Raw genomic sequence first — 12,927 nt, 5'->3', positions numbered from 1 at the left:
AAAAAGAAATAGTTATGAGGTTACATGCCGTTGAGAGGCATGTCACACTTGATTATGTTTCTCCTATTAGTTCAATTTTAGTTAATTTCTAGCTTAATTCATTGTGACTTCACCTTCAGGAGCAGGTCGTAGCCTGCCTTTTCCTCAATTTCTATATAGAAATTGAGGAAAAGGCAGGCTACGACCTGCTCCTGAAGGTGAAGTCACAATGAATTAAGCTAGAAATTAATTCAAATTGAACCAACAGAGAAATATAATACCGTGACTTCAACGGTATGTAACCTCATAACTATTTCTTTTTTCGGTCTTTCCTAACCCTCAAATATTTTTCTTCTACTTGAGCCTTGGTTTTCATTAAATTTTGATATGATAAACGTAAAGTAAAGAAATGTAGACTTTACACATACAAGACAAGAAATTATACAATTATTTTGATGGTTGAAACTGAGGCTTTTTAAACTTTCCTTTTTGTATCTATTGTATCTATTGATTCTCTGTAACTTTGCCTAAAAATTTTCTAGTAAAGAACATTATTAAAAAAACAAACAAACATAGAGAGGCTTCATATTACTGTGCTCCACCAAGCTGAGACTTTCCTGAGGTGGAAAATAATTGGTATTTAATCCATTCAAAATGGGAGTGGCGACCACTCCTCCGCAAGCCATTTTATTGTAAAGTGATGCACATAGGGGCAAAAAAAATCCAAACTTCACATACACGCTACAGGGGTCAGTGCTATCAGTCACAGACCAGGAAAGGGATTTGGGCATCTTAGTTGATAGTTCCATGGGAATGTGAACTCAATGCATGGCAGCTGTGAAAAAGGCAAACTCTATGCTGGGGATCATTAGGAAAGGAATTGAGAATAAAACTGCAAAGATTGTCATGCCCTTATGTAAAACAGTGGTGTGACCGCACTTGGAGTACTGTGTTTAGTTCTGGTCGCCACATCTCAAAAAGGATATCAAAGAGACCGAAAAAAAAAAAATTTTGCAGAGAAGGGCAACGAGGATGATTGAGGGACTGGAGCACCTTCCTTATGAGGAGAGGCTGCAGCGTTTGGGACTCTTTAGTTTGGAGAGGAAATGTCTGAGGGGGGATATGATTGAAGTCTATAAAATTATGCACGGGGTAGAAAATGTTGACAGAGATAAATTTTTCTCTCTTTCTCACAATACTAGAACCAGGGGGCATGCATTGAAAATGCTGGGGGGAAGAATTAGGACTAACAAAAGGAAACACTTCTTCATGCAACGTGTGATTGGTGTTTGGAATATGCTGCCACAGGAGGTGGTGATGGCCACTAAACTGGATAGCTTGAAAAGGGGCTTGGACAGATTTATGGACGAAAAGTCGATTTATGGCTACCAATCTGGATCCTCCTTGATCTGAGATTGCAAATGCCTTAACAGTCCAGGTGCTCGGGAGCAACAGCCGCAGAAGGCCATTGCTTTTACATCCTGCATGGGAGCTCCCAAAGGCACCTGGTGGGCCACTGCGAGTAGCAGAGAGCTGGACTAGATGGACTTTGGTCTGATCCAGCTGGCTTGTTCTTATGTTCTTATGGGCGGGGAGGGGGTGCAAGCTACTGTTCAGGTAGGCAGCGTGGGCAGTCTTTGTAATTCCATGTGTTGAAATTCAAGGCTCTCAGATTCCTTGCCAAATGTGAGCGGTCTGGGGGAATGAAAATTGTGCTCCCTTGGCCATGGGACAGAACCAGATGGTTGCACAAAGGGGCTCCTTGAGGCAATCAATAGACAAAGAGAATCACCTGTCAAGGAAGCACAAGGGCTGTCCAGGAGTTTAAGTGCCTCTCATTCTAACGCCACAAACCCGACACCAAGCTCCTATTGATTCACCCACCCTTATGTAACTGCTCTGGCTTATATATTCTTGTCCTGTTCGTTGCTTCAACGGCAAGGGCTCTCTGCAGAGATCTTGCTTCCAGCCACCATGGAGAAGGCCCTGGTCCAACTCAGTCTGTTCCTCGTCATGTTCCTGGGCAGAGGTGAGTCCTGACTGGACTTCTGCAGGCAATACTATTTCTGTCTTATCTGAGGAAATACCTGGAGTTAAGGGCAGGGCATCAGTTGTAGTTGGGAATCCAGACTCCAGAGCTGTGTCCACACATTGTTGGACATTGCACTATCAATGTGCTATAACAGTCTTTCTCATCTGGGTTGTCCTGTGAGGAAAATCCCGTGCAGTTGTGAATGATAGCAATAGTGTAATACCGAGACCATCTCTCCTGGTAAGTCCCCCAAAGATCGTGTTCAGCAAATGACAATCTGCTGGTGGTCCTTGGTCCAAAAGGTATCTGGCTAGCCTTGGCTGGTGCTAGGACTTTTTCAACCCTGGCCTCAAACTGGTGGAATTCTCTGTCCAATGAGTCCCAGATCCTGTCTAATTTCCATAGGGTTTGTGAGGTAGAGCTGTTTCACCAGGCATATGGTTGAAGAATAAGAATTGGGATTTATACCCTACCTTTCTCTCCTGTAAAGAGACTCAAGGTGGCTTATGAACTCCTTTCTCTTCCTCTCCCCACAACAGACACCTTGTGAGCTGAGAGAGCTCTGAGGAAAACTAGCTCAAGGTCACCCAACAGGAATGTAGGGGTGGGGGAAAAATCTAGTTCCTTAGCTAAGAGCCCACCACTCAAGTGGAAGAGAGGGGACTCAAACCTGGTTCTCCAAATTAGAGACCATTGCTCTTAACCCACTGTACCACACTGCCAGCTACAGTTCTCTCCATTATCTACTCTCCCCTACTCACTCCTTTTCTTTTTGGCTTTGGGTTTGCCATCCGATTTTCGATTGGGTTTTAATCATTGATTTGTGGTTTTATTGTAGTTTAAAATCTATTTTGGTTTGATTTGATGTATGTGAAATGTTGAAAGCTGCTCTGAGCCCGTGAGGGGAAGAGCAGCATATAAAACCAATAAAAATCGATCAGTACATCAATAAATACCCAATGGTGTGTGGACACACTGTATGGGGTTCATGAATCTGAGGGAATGTTATGGACACCTGAGGTTGTTTTTGAGGCTATTGGCTCAGGCCGTTAGGAGGGATGACTCTGTTTCTTGCACTACTCTCCATCACATTATTAACCTAGTCAGAGTGCAGGTATCTCATTAGTCCTCAAAACAACCCCATGAGGTAAATTAACTGAGTGTGGCCACTCAGAGACCCCCACTCATTGTTGTTCTAAGGCTTGATCCAAAACTCTAACTGGAGGGCTTGCTGGATCCGTTCCAATAGCCACATTTTTGATAGAAGAAGAGTTTAGTTTTATACTCTCCTTTCTCCTCTGTAAGGAGACTTGAAGGGGCTTATACATTCCTTTCCATTCCTTTCCCCACAACGGACACTTTGTCAGGTAGGTGGCGCTGAGAGAATTCAGAGAGAACTGGGACTAGCTCAAAGTCACCCAGTAAGAATGGAGGAGTGGGAAAACAAATTTGGTTCATCAGATAAGAGCCCACCACTCAGGTGGAGGAGTTGGGGAATGGGTTTTCCAGATTACAGTCCACCGACTCGTAACCACTACCCCATGCTGGCTCTGCAGCATGCTTCTATTGGACAGCGTGCTTCCACCACTTGAGAAACAAACCCGAGAGCCTTGATTTGCCTACCATTTCCCCCTTGCAAAAAAGTGTGCATTTCTCAACATTTATTTGAGCACCAGTTGCCTACAAATTACACAAAAGAAACAAAAAAGACAAAAAAGAGTTTTTTAGTTTAGTCTATTTATAGTCATTGACCGGGGATATTACAAATAAATAAAACTAACATGGAAGCAAATGATGCAGAGTATTGGTATATCACCTGTACCTGAGCAGAGATTTCTGCACTCTGCTAGCAATACAATAGAACTTCACCCCTGTATGAGAGGGTGGTATCTTTATCCACAAGCAAGCATTTTACTAAGGCACAATCATCAGGTTTAGGAAGTCTAGAAAACAGAGGCAAAATTAAGTGGTTCCTAGAATTCGCACGAAAGTAACCTTGGGCTAGTCAAAGTTCTCTCAGAACTCTCTCAGCCCCACCTGCCTCACAAAATGTCTGTTGTGGGGAGAGAAAGGGAAAGGAGTTTGTAAGCTGTCTTGAGTTTCCGAACAGGAGAGGAAGACAAGATATAAATCCAAACTCCTCTTAAAATCTCAATTGTACTGGTAATATAAGGGCACTGTCAGTCTTCCTCGGCCAAGTGCTGAAATCTCCCCCTAAGCAAGGCTTCTAGGAGAGCATTACATCTGGTTCTTTAAAAAGCCCAACAAAATTCAAAGCAAGAATTCTGTGTTAGGTATAGAGCAGTGGAAAATCCCACCCAAGTCTTTAATGGCTTATATGCATTTGAAAGGCCATTTCATTCCGCACCTTGATACCTGTGAGTTGTTGATGAGCCAGATTATTTTCCTTTCCCAACTCCCATTTCCAGTAAATAATCAGGGATTAGGTCAATAGTGAGGAGTTTATTAATGACCCGATGACCAAGAAGATGGAGTCAGAAGAGGCTAAAAGAATCTCTTGCACAGCAAGTAAAATCAAGAGTACAGAAACGGAGGACAGTGCCAAGTTAAAAAATGAGAAAGGAGATTTCTCATTTGGGGATGTTTGGGGATGCAGCTGCTAGGAAGATCTGAGTAGGCTTGGTCAATATCCTAGAAATTCAGTAAAATTCGGATTCGGATTTATTCAGGAATAAAATTATCTGTATGCCTGAGTAAGACAAATAACATATTCGGATATACCCGAATATTCGGATATACCTGAAAAAATTGGGTCCGTCTGATTTTTTGGTGTTTTTGGCTTGCAGAGGGTGCATTTTTAAAGTTAGAAGCACCAAAATTTCAGGGTATCGTCCAGATACTGTCCTGATGATACCACCAGAGTTTGGTGAATTTTGGTACAGGGGAGGCCAAAGCTATGGACCCTCCATCTCCTGTTAGCTCCCATTGCAAACAATGGGGAATGGGGGCCCCCCTGAACCAAACTTCACAAAACCTGGTTGGTATCATCAGGACAGTCTCTGGATGATACCCTGAAATTTTGGTGCTGCTTTTTTTTAACAATGCGTCCCCTGCAGGCCAAAATGTGAAAAAACACCAAAAATACCCCCCAAAAGCCCAAATACCTTGCCTTTAGATTAGTTCATATTCAGGTAAGACATATTTGGTCGATTTTCTCCTGAATTAATATGCACGAATTTGCTCAGATTAAGAGCATTTCTGGAAAGCCAGTAATCTGGTAAGCCAGTTTGATTCCCCACTCCACATGAGCGGAAGACTCTGATCTGGCGAACCAGATTTGTTTCCCCACTCCTCCACGTGAAACTTACTTACTGACCTTAGGCTAGTCACAATTTTTCTGAACTCTCTCAGTCCCATCTACCTCAGAAGGTGTCTGCTGTGGGGAGAGGAAGGGAAAGGAGTTTGTAAGCTGCTCTGAGACTCCTTATGGTTGAGAAAAGCAGGGTATAAATCCAAACTTTTCTTCTTCTTTCCCCATTCCTGCACATGAAGCCTGCTGGGTGTCCATGGGCCAGTCACAGTTGTCTCAGAACTCTTTCAGTCTCCCCCACCACACCAGGTGTTTATTGTGGGTTGAGGAAGGAAAAGGAGTTTGTAAGCTGCCCTGAGACTCCTTACAGCAGAGAAAGGCAGGGTATAAATCCAAACTCTTCTTCCTGTTTCGGACATGCATATGTAACCCCCATGCTCAGAATGGGTTGACCCAGAAAGGGGTGGAGACTCAAAGCAGCAGGAGGCTGCAGAGCTCATGTAGTTTGGAGGAGACAAGGCTACCAGACTCGGACCTTGATTTGTATAAGCCCTTAATACCTTGTTAAGTGTTTTTTGTGTGTGTGTTTGTAATGGGTGAGAGTTCTCCTGGAAACCTTCGTCATGTTGAATCCTGTTCACCAAGCCCTTGGAGTCTTCAGGAGCCAACCCACTTGCAGGAAGAATTGGACTTGGCAATATCAGTAGACTGTAACTAGAAGGACTTGAAATGAAACCTGAACAGGACCTTGAAGTGTGATGTTAAATGTTGATGGTTGATGTTATATGTTAAGAAAGTAAACCATTTTGTTTTTTTAAATTTGTTGAGGCAAACTCATTTCAAGTTCTGCCCCACAGAACCCACAGATAGAGGTTACACATACAGATGAACAGACAAAGCTGCCTTATACTGTCACACTACTGTCACACTATTTTGACCAGTCTAGGTTAGTGCTGTTGTCTGCTCTGACTAGCTGGGGCACATCAGAAGTTTAGGTAGATGGTTTCCCTACCTCCTGATCCTTTTAACTGATGTTGGCCATTGAATCTGTGACCTTCTGCATGTAAAGTGGAGGCTGTACCTCTGAGCTGCCCCATGACTGGACCTTGGTCTCCAGCCTCCAGGTGGGTCCCGGAAATCTCTCAGAATCACAACTTCTTGTCTTCCTTTCTTTCAAGCTCCTTTGATCTAATTTTCTGGAGCAGCACATGTGGAGCCTTTATTTCTTTTGGGAAAATATGGTGGAGAGACACTTGTCCACTGCCTGAGTAATCCTTGTGTCTCTATCCACCAACAAATGGGGGACTATGTTATCCTTTAGTTAACTTAGGGCGTTTCCCCACTCACAAGGATCCCCCCCTATGCCACACGCCCGGGCGTCCCCACGTCCCCATGACCCCGCACTCTGCACGGGGTCATCAAAAGGCGCTGTTTTCTCCAGCGCCAGGGATGCCGCACACTGAGGGGGCACGACAGCGGCAGCATCGGGGCAGCTGCGCTGTCGCCGCCCCTGTCGTGGGGAGTGCAGGGGGACCCTGCGCTACTTGAGGAGAGTAGCGCAGGACTTAAGGTAAGTGGGGAAAGGCCCTCTGTTAATTTAGTTGAAATAGGGGCAATCCATAAAATATGATAAGGATTACTGTTGAAATCCAGACTACTGATAGAATTTCCCCTGATCAAAATGGCTGCTTTGGAGGGTGGAGTCTAAGGTATTTACTCCACTGAGATCCCTCCCATTTCCAAACCTGTCCCTCTGCCCCTAGATCTCCAGGAATTTCCTAATTTGGAACTGGCAACTTTAGAGGTGACTATACCAATCCTGCCTTATTTTGCCGTCTCTTTTCCTCTCCCAGGATCTTGCCTGACCTGCGAAACTTGCATTAGTCCTGGCGAAGGATGCAACGGCTTGGCCCGCTCCTGCGGCCCAAATGAAGACACTTGCCTGACCCTAATCGGGGAGAATATTTTGGGTAAGCAAAAGAAAAAGAAACCAACAGTGCATGCCTTCTTCGCCCAGCAGGTGGAGTAGAAGAGCTTGCTTTCCACTGATGCCAGAGACATCGGTGCTCCATCACTACAGAAGATTCCCTTTGCAGGTTCTGTGCTGTGAAGACCCTGCATTTCCTAGGTTACTGGAGCTCTGTCTTGCAAAAGAAAAGGGTATCTTCTCCCAGATTGTATCTCCTTTTTTTCCCCTGCTGCGTTTGCTACATGGGAACAGTCACACGAGGATCTTTATTTCTTTTATATCGGGTCTTTCTCTCCATCAGGACCACGAAGGCAGGTGCATTCTGCCACATTCTCTGTCATGGACTAGCTTGGCAACATACTTTTAAAGTGAAACTTTTAATTTTTTTTAAAAAAATCTCCAGAGACTAGCTAAGCATCCTCCACTACAAAACCAAAACAGAGCCCGAACAAACTTATGTCTGGTTCACCCCTTTCTTCCCATTCCTGTGAGTCTTTTAACAGAGACCTGGCTGTCTGTCTATCTGAATGTCCATCCACCTGTCCATCTGTCTATTCATCTATCTATCTGTCTGCTATCTTCCTGTCTGCTGGTCTACCCATCTGTCTATATACCCATCTGTCTACCTGTCTATCTATTTGTCTGTCTTTGTCATCTCTCTCTCTTTATTTAGAACACTCTAGCACAGTAGTTCTCAACCTGGGGATCGGGGCCCCATTGGGGGTCGAATGACCCTTTCACAGGGTTGCCTAAGACTCTCTGTATCAGTGTTCTCCATCTGTAAAATGGATAATTAGGGTTTATTTATTTATTTATTTATTTATTTATTTATTTATTTATTGTTATATTTATAAACCGCCCTCCCCCGAAGGGTTGGGGTCACTACAACATGAGGGACTGTATTAAGGGGTCGTGGCATTAGGAAGGTTGAGAACCACTGCTCTAGCATGATGGGCATAATAAGAAACAGCAGCCAAGCAACCCACCCTCTTCAGTTACGTGCAGAAGCCATGTTGCCAACCTCCAGAATTACCTCCAGGGTTCTCCCAGAATTACAACAGATTGCAGAGATCTTTTCCTCTGGAGGAAATGGCAGTTTCAGAAGGCAGACTCTATGGAATACCATAGATTATAAGTGAAATCCCTTCCTAGACTCCCTCCTCTAGAAGCACTGTCTGCAACCCTTCAGGAATTCCCCATTCTGGAGTTGTTAATCATAAGCAGAATGGCTGGATCTCATAGCAGCTCCTCACAAAGAACACGAGGCAATAATTTCAATTACCGTATATACTCGTGTACAAGCCAACCCGTGTATAAGCCGAGGCACCTATATTTACCACCAAAACCTGGGGAAACTCATCGACTCGTGTATAAGCCGAGGGTGGAAAATGCAGCAGCTTAGTTAGTTTAGTTTATTGGATTTGGATACTGCCCCCCCCCCCCCAGGGCTCAAGGCATGGCTTGGGCTCCTCTCCTGCATGGAGGTCTCTCGGCTGGCTGGGGAAGAGGGGAAGATCTCCCCTCTTCCCCAGCCAGCTGGGCAGCCTCCGTGACTCACGTATAAGCCAAGGGGAGCATTTTTCAGTCCGGAAAATGAGCTGAAAACCTCGGCTTATGCGCGAGTATATACGGTATAATATCTCTGGGGCTGGGGGAGAACATTTGGACAAACAGCCAGTTTTGGCAACACTTCTTTTTCATCTGTGCTCCAACCTGTCTCTCCCAAGGGCTGCTTTGTCTTCTGCAGGCGGAGGCGACACCACGGAAACCCTCAAGTCCTGCGTCGCTGCTGACGATTGCTACGCTGGCTCCATAAGCCTCAGCACCGGGGCCGGAGTCCACATCCGGAGCTTTTCCAGATGCTGCCAGGACGACCTCTGCAACCAGTGGGCCCTGAACTGTAAGGAACAATCCCATTTGCACACACCCCACCCCGAGTAGTTCCACAGTACCCAACCTTGGCTATCCCATTTCATTCATTCATTCATTCATTCATTCATTCATTCATTCATTCATTCATTCATTCATTCATTCATTCATTCATAATTGCTTATATAATTTCTCCCAAGGGGCTCCTTGGGCGTGAACAACATACACAATAAACAACTACATTAAAGTCCAATTAAAACCATTCATTCATTCATTCATTCATTCATTCATTCATTCATTCATTCATTCATTCATTCATTCATTCATTCATCTATAATCAGTTTCATATACCGCCTCTCGGAAGGGTTTGGGCGGTGAACAACATAATAATAAACAATCACATTAAAACCCACTAAAACAGTGCAGTGAATTAAACAAAAATTACAGCGCATCCAGCATAAAACTTCAGAAAACGTAATAAACCCACCCTGGAAAACAAACAAACCCAGAGAGCTGAGGGCCCCATAGAAATTAAGGGCCCATAGTGTAAAAGTAAGGGAGGGGAGGGCGACATCAGCGTGCCGCCCTCCAAACGCCGGGTGGAACACCAGCCATCTTGAGCAAGCTCCCCCAATGAACTCTCCAAGATCCCCGCGAGGGCCCCGATATAGCTGGTGGTAAGTGTTCTGCTCAGGCAGGGCCAGGGCTGTAAAGGGCTGTCATTCATTCATTCATTCATTCATTCATTCATTCATTCATTCATTCATTCATTCATTCATTCCACTTCTGGATAAATGGCTGCTCTGAAGGTGGGTTGCCTAGCATTATACCTTACCAAGGTACCTCCCATCCTTAAACCCCATTATCCCAGGTAGGAATGCTGGCCTCTGGATGGGACCTGGTGATCCCTTGGAATTGCAGCTCCTCTTCAGACTACAGAGATCAGTTCCCTGAAAGAAAAATGGCTGTTTTGGAGGGTGGACTGTTTGACATTGCGTCCCTCTGTCTTTCCAGGCTCCGCCCCCCAAATCTCCAGGGGTTTCCCAACCTGGATCTGGCAACACTATCCCCCACACCCAATCCCTTGCTGGTGGCATGGAGAGACCTGCCAACCCTACTCCAAGGCCCCATCCTCAAATATCCAGTTTTCCAAATCCCTAGTTGACAATCTTACCCATTATGACAATTAGTCCCAATTTAACCTGAATAACCCCCTCGAGCAGGGGCCAGCCTGCTGTAGCCTCCAGCAAGTCCCACATGCGCTGCTGTGCACCTCTCTAGCATCTCTGCTGCCTCTGTCCCCTCTCCCCCAGGCAGCAGCCACCTGGAGCACAGGCAACAGGCCCACCAGCCTCCCTGCTCGCTGAGATGCACACCCATCAAGTCAAATGGCCCAGGCCAACCTAGATGTGTGTGTGGGGGGGGGGGGATTTCCCCCTCACATGACAAACTCTGTGCATGTGTGCCCACAGAGAGGGCTCTGAGGGCCATCTCTGGCACCCGTGCCACAGGTTTGCCACCACTGCTGTAGAGGCAGCTGTAATCGAGCCCTTCGGGGATGAGGCGGCCTATAAATCTAATCAGTAAAATATAAATATAAATTAAATTATTGAAGGAATTTGTTTCCTGCGGCACGTGCTCTGGGGATTTGCTCAGCTAATTTTGGTCTGTGGATCTCTTTCTCCAGTGCCACCAGCGAATCTCAACCCCAATGGGCTGCGATGCCCAGTCTGTTTGGCCCTTGAGTCTAACCACTGTGAAGGGAATGAGACTCTGACCTGCACAGGAGCAGACAATCACTGCGTCTTCGTGTCAGGGACAGTGAACATAGGTAAGGCTCATTTGTTCAACAGGTTGGCTCCCAGGGGGCTCCAGGAACTGAGCCTCGAACTCAAAACTCAACTATTGACTACCCTCCTCTCTTCTGCCACCCAGGAGAACTGAAGGATCAGTAATTTTCCTACCCTTAATTCTCTCCATAGACAACCCAAAGTCATCCGGCATCTGGACATGGCCCACCCACCCTAGTGGAGGGAGAGGGAGGGGAGGGAGGGGTGGCATGCAAGGGAGGGAGAGCCATGTCCATGTCTCTGGACATGGCCCACCCACTCTAGCAGAGGTAGAGGGAGGGGAGGGAGGGGTGGCCTGGAATTTCAGCTGATCTCTACAAGACAGAGAACAGTCCCCCGGGGGGAAAATGGCTGCTTAGAAAGGTGGACTCCGTTGCATGATACCCCACTATGCAGAACTGAGCCGCCTGCAGGAGCTCCCCCTGCTGGCGGCTGCCTGAACTGAGTGACACCAATACGGTGTTTGTGCAACCATGCGACATATAAGGAAAGTTGCCACTGAAGTTCTCCGCTCCCCGAATTCAGGCCTCCCCAGGTTCCAACCTGGAATTTCTCAACCCGGAGTTGCCAAATCTCCAAGAATTTCTCAACTCTATTGCTGATTGTTGTTCTTGTCCTTCTGCAGCCGGTCAACCCTCCCTCTTCGCAGCCAGGGGCTGCGGCACAGCTACAACGTGCTCTTTGCCACTGCGGGTTGGGCTTTATTCTGCCAGCATCGTTTTTACCCTTGACAAGGTGCTGTGCAGCCCCGAACACCCAGCCCCGAACACCAGCAGTCATGGGAAGAAGCTGTCTCAAGAGTGATGGCCCTGAATGGATCTCAACCTTTCCTTCCACAGACCTCCTGACTTTTCCCCTCTCTTTCATTCACTTTTTCTCCCATTAATAAACCGGTATGAAAACCAGAAAAGACTTCTATGCATTCTTCTTCTGTTGAGTCTGAAGACCAGGCCTCCTGGTTTATCCAGAAAAGGGCAGAAAGGTTGCCCCCAGGACAGATCCTGCCTGAAGGCAGATTCCCGATGCCACGACTCATATCAGGCTGGGCATTACAGTGTAGCACAAAGCCACAGTTTTGCACAGGATTCACACCTGTGATGACCAACTGGCCAGTTTCTCACTGACAGGGCTAGGTTTTCCCCTCTTTGGGCCAGTTGCAAAGAGATGGTGTTTTTTAATAGCATCGAGGACAAGTTTTCAACATATTGTCAAGGCTTTAATGGGTTGAATATTTAGCTGTATTTTCGAAAGCTGGCGGTTTAATGCCATCTGTGGCTGGCATCTTCAGAGGATGTATAACAAACTCAATGATCCTCTGAAGATGCCAGCCACAGATGCAGGCGAAACGTCAGGAGAGAATGCTGCTAGAACACGGCCATACAGCCCGGAAACCACACAGCACCCAAGTTTTCAAATATATTGCTCGAAGGCTTTCACGGTTGAATATTTTGTGTTAGGCCATGTTGCATTTAGTATTCGACGCTGTATCGGCTGGCATCTTCAGAGGATGTATAACAAACTCAATGATCCTCTGAAGATGCCAGCCACAGATGCAGGCGAAACGTCAGGAGAGAATGCTGCTAGAACACGGCCATACAGCCCGGAAACCACACAGCACCCAAGTTTTCAAATAGTTTTCTGCTTTTTGCCTTCTGAGGGTGGGAACCACCTGGGTGAATCTTCTCCAATAACCACACTGGACTCTTTGCTGGGATAAACATTTTGGCCGTAGCCATTTTATTAGCCAATCAAAACAGAAGCGTGAGGCGTAGCATGGGTCTTGATCTAGCCTGTCTGTTTCATAGCGAAGCTCCAACGGGCGGATGCCCTGTATTGGACTTCGCTCCTCTGAAGGGCTCTGCCGGGCGGACGCCCTGGCAAGAGGTGATCCCCATTTGCCGGTTCGGCAGGGCGGCTAGTTCTTTGCCGCCATCGCACTTCCAGATCATTACCTATG

The 12,927-nt window shown here is 46.3% G+C and overlaps 1 protein-coding gene across 1 annotated transcript; it reads left to right on the top strand.

The window, feature by feature from the left end:
* Positions 1-1,846: 1,846 nt before the first annotated feature.
* Positions 1,847-11,880, top strand: LOC125435703 (phospholipase A2 inhibitor and Ly6/PLAUR domain-containing protein-like). The gene is made up of 5 exons (XM_048502020.1): positions 1,847-2,008; positions 7,136-7,252; positions 8,999-9,151; positions 10,808-10,951; positions 11,596-11,880. The coding sequence occupies exons 1-5, from the start codon at positions 1,954-1,956 to the stop codon at positions 11,772-11,774; spliced, it is 648 nt and encodes a 215-aa protein (XP_048357977.1). The 5' UTR covers positions 1,847-1,953; the 3' UTR covers positions 11,775-11,880.
* Positions 11,881-12,927: the final 1,047 nt, after the last annotated feature.

The sequence above is a fragment of the Sphaerodactylus townsendi genome, linkage group LG06, assembly GCF_021028975.2.
Source record: "Sphaerodactylus townsendi isolate TG3544 linkage group LG06, MPM_Stown_v2.3, whole genome shotgun sequence".
Classification (NCBI taxonomy): Eukaryota; Metazoa; Chordata; class Lepidosauria; order Squamata; family Sphaerodactylidae; genus Sphaerodactylus; species Sphaerodactylus townsendi.
This window is presented reverse-complemented; position numbering and strand designations above follow the sequence as displayed.

Coding starts and splice junctions, on each gene's coding strand:
- LOC125435703 (XM_048502020.1), top strand. CDS start 1,954: ATGGAGAAGGCCCTGGTCCAACTCAGTCTGTTCCTCGTCATGTTCCTG. Junction 9,152..10,807: donor CAACCAGTGGGCCCTGAACT/GTAAGGAACAAT, acceptor CTCTTTCTCCAG/TGCCACCAGCGAATCTCAAC. Junction 10,952..11,595: donor GTCAGGGACAGTGAACATAG/GTAAGGCTCATT, acceptor GTCCTTCTGCAG/CCGGTCAACCCTCCCTCTTC.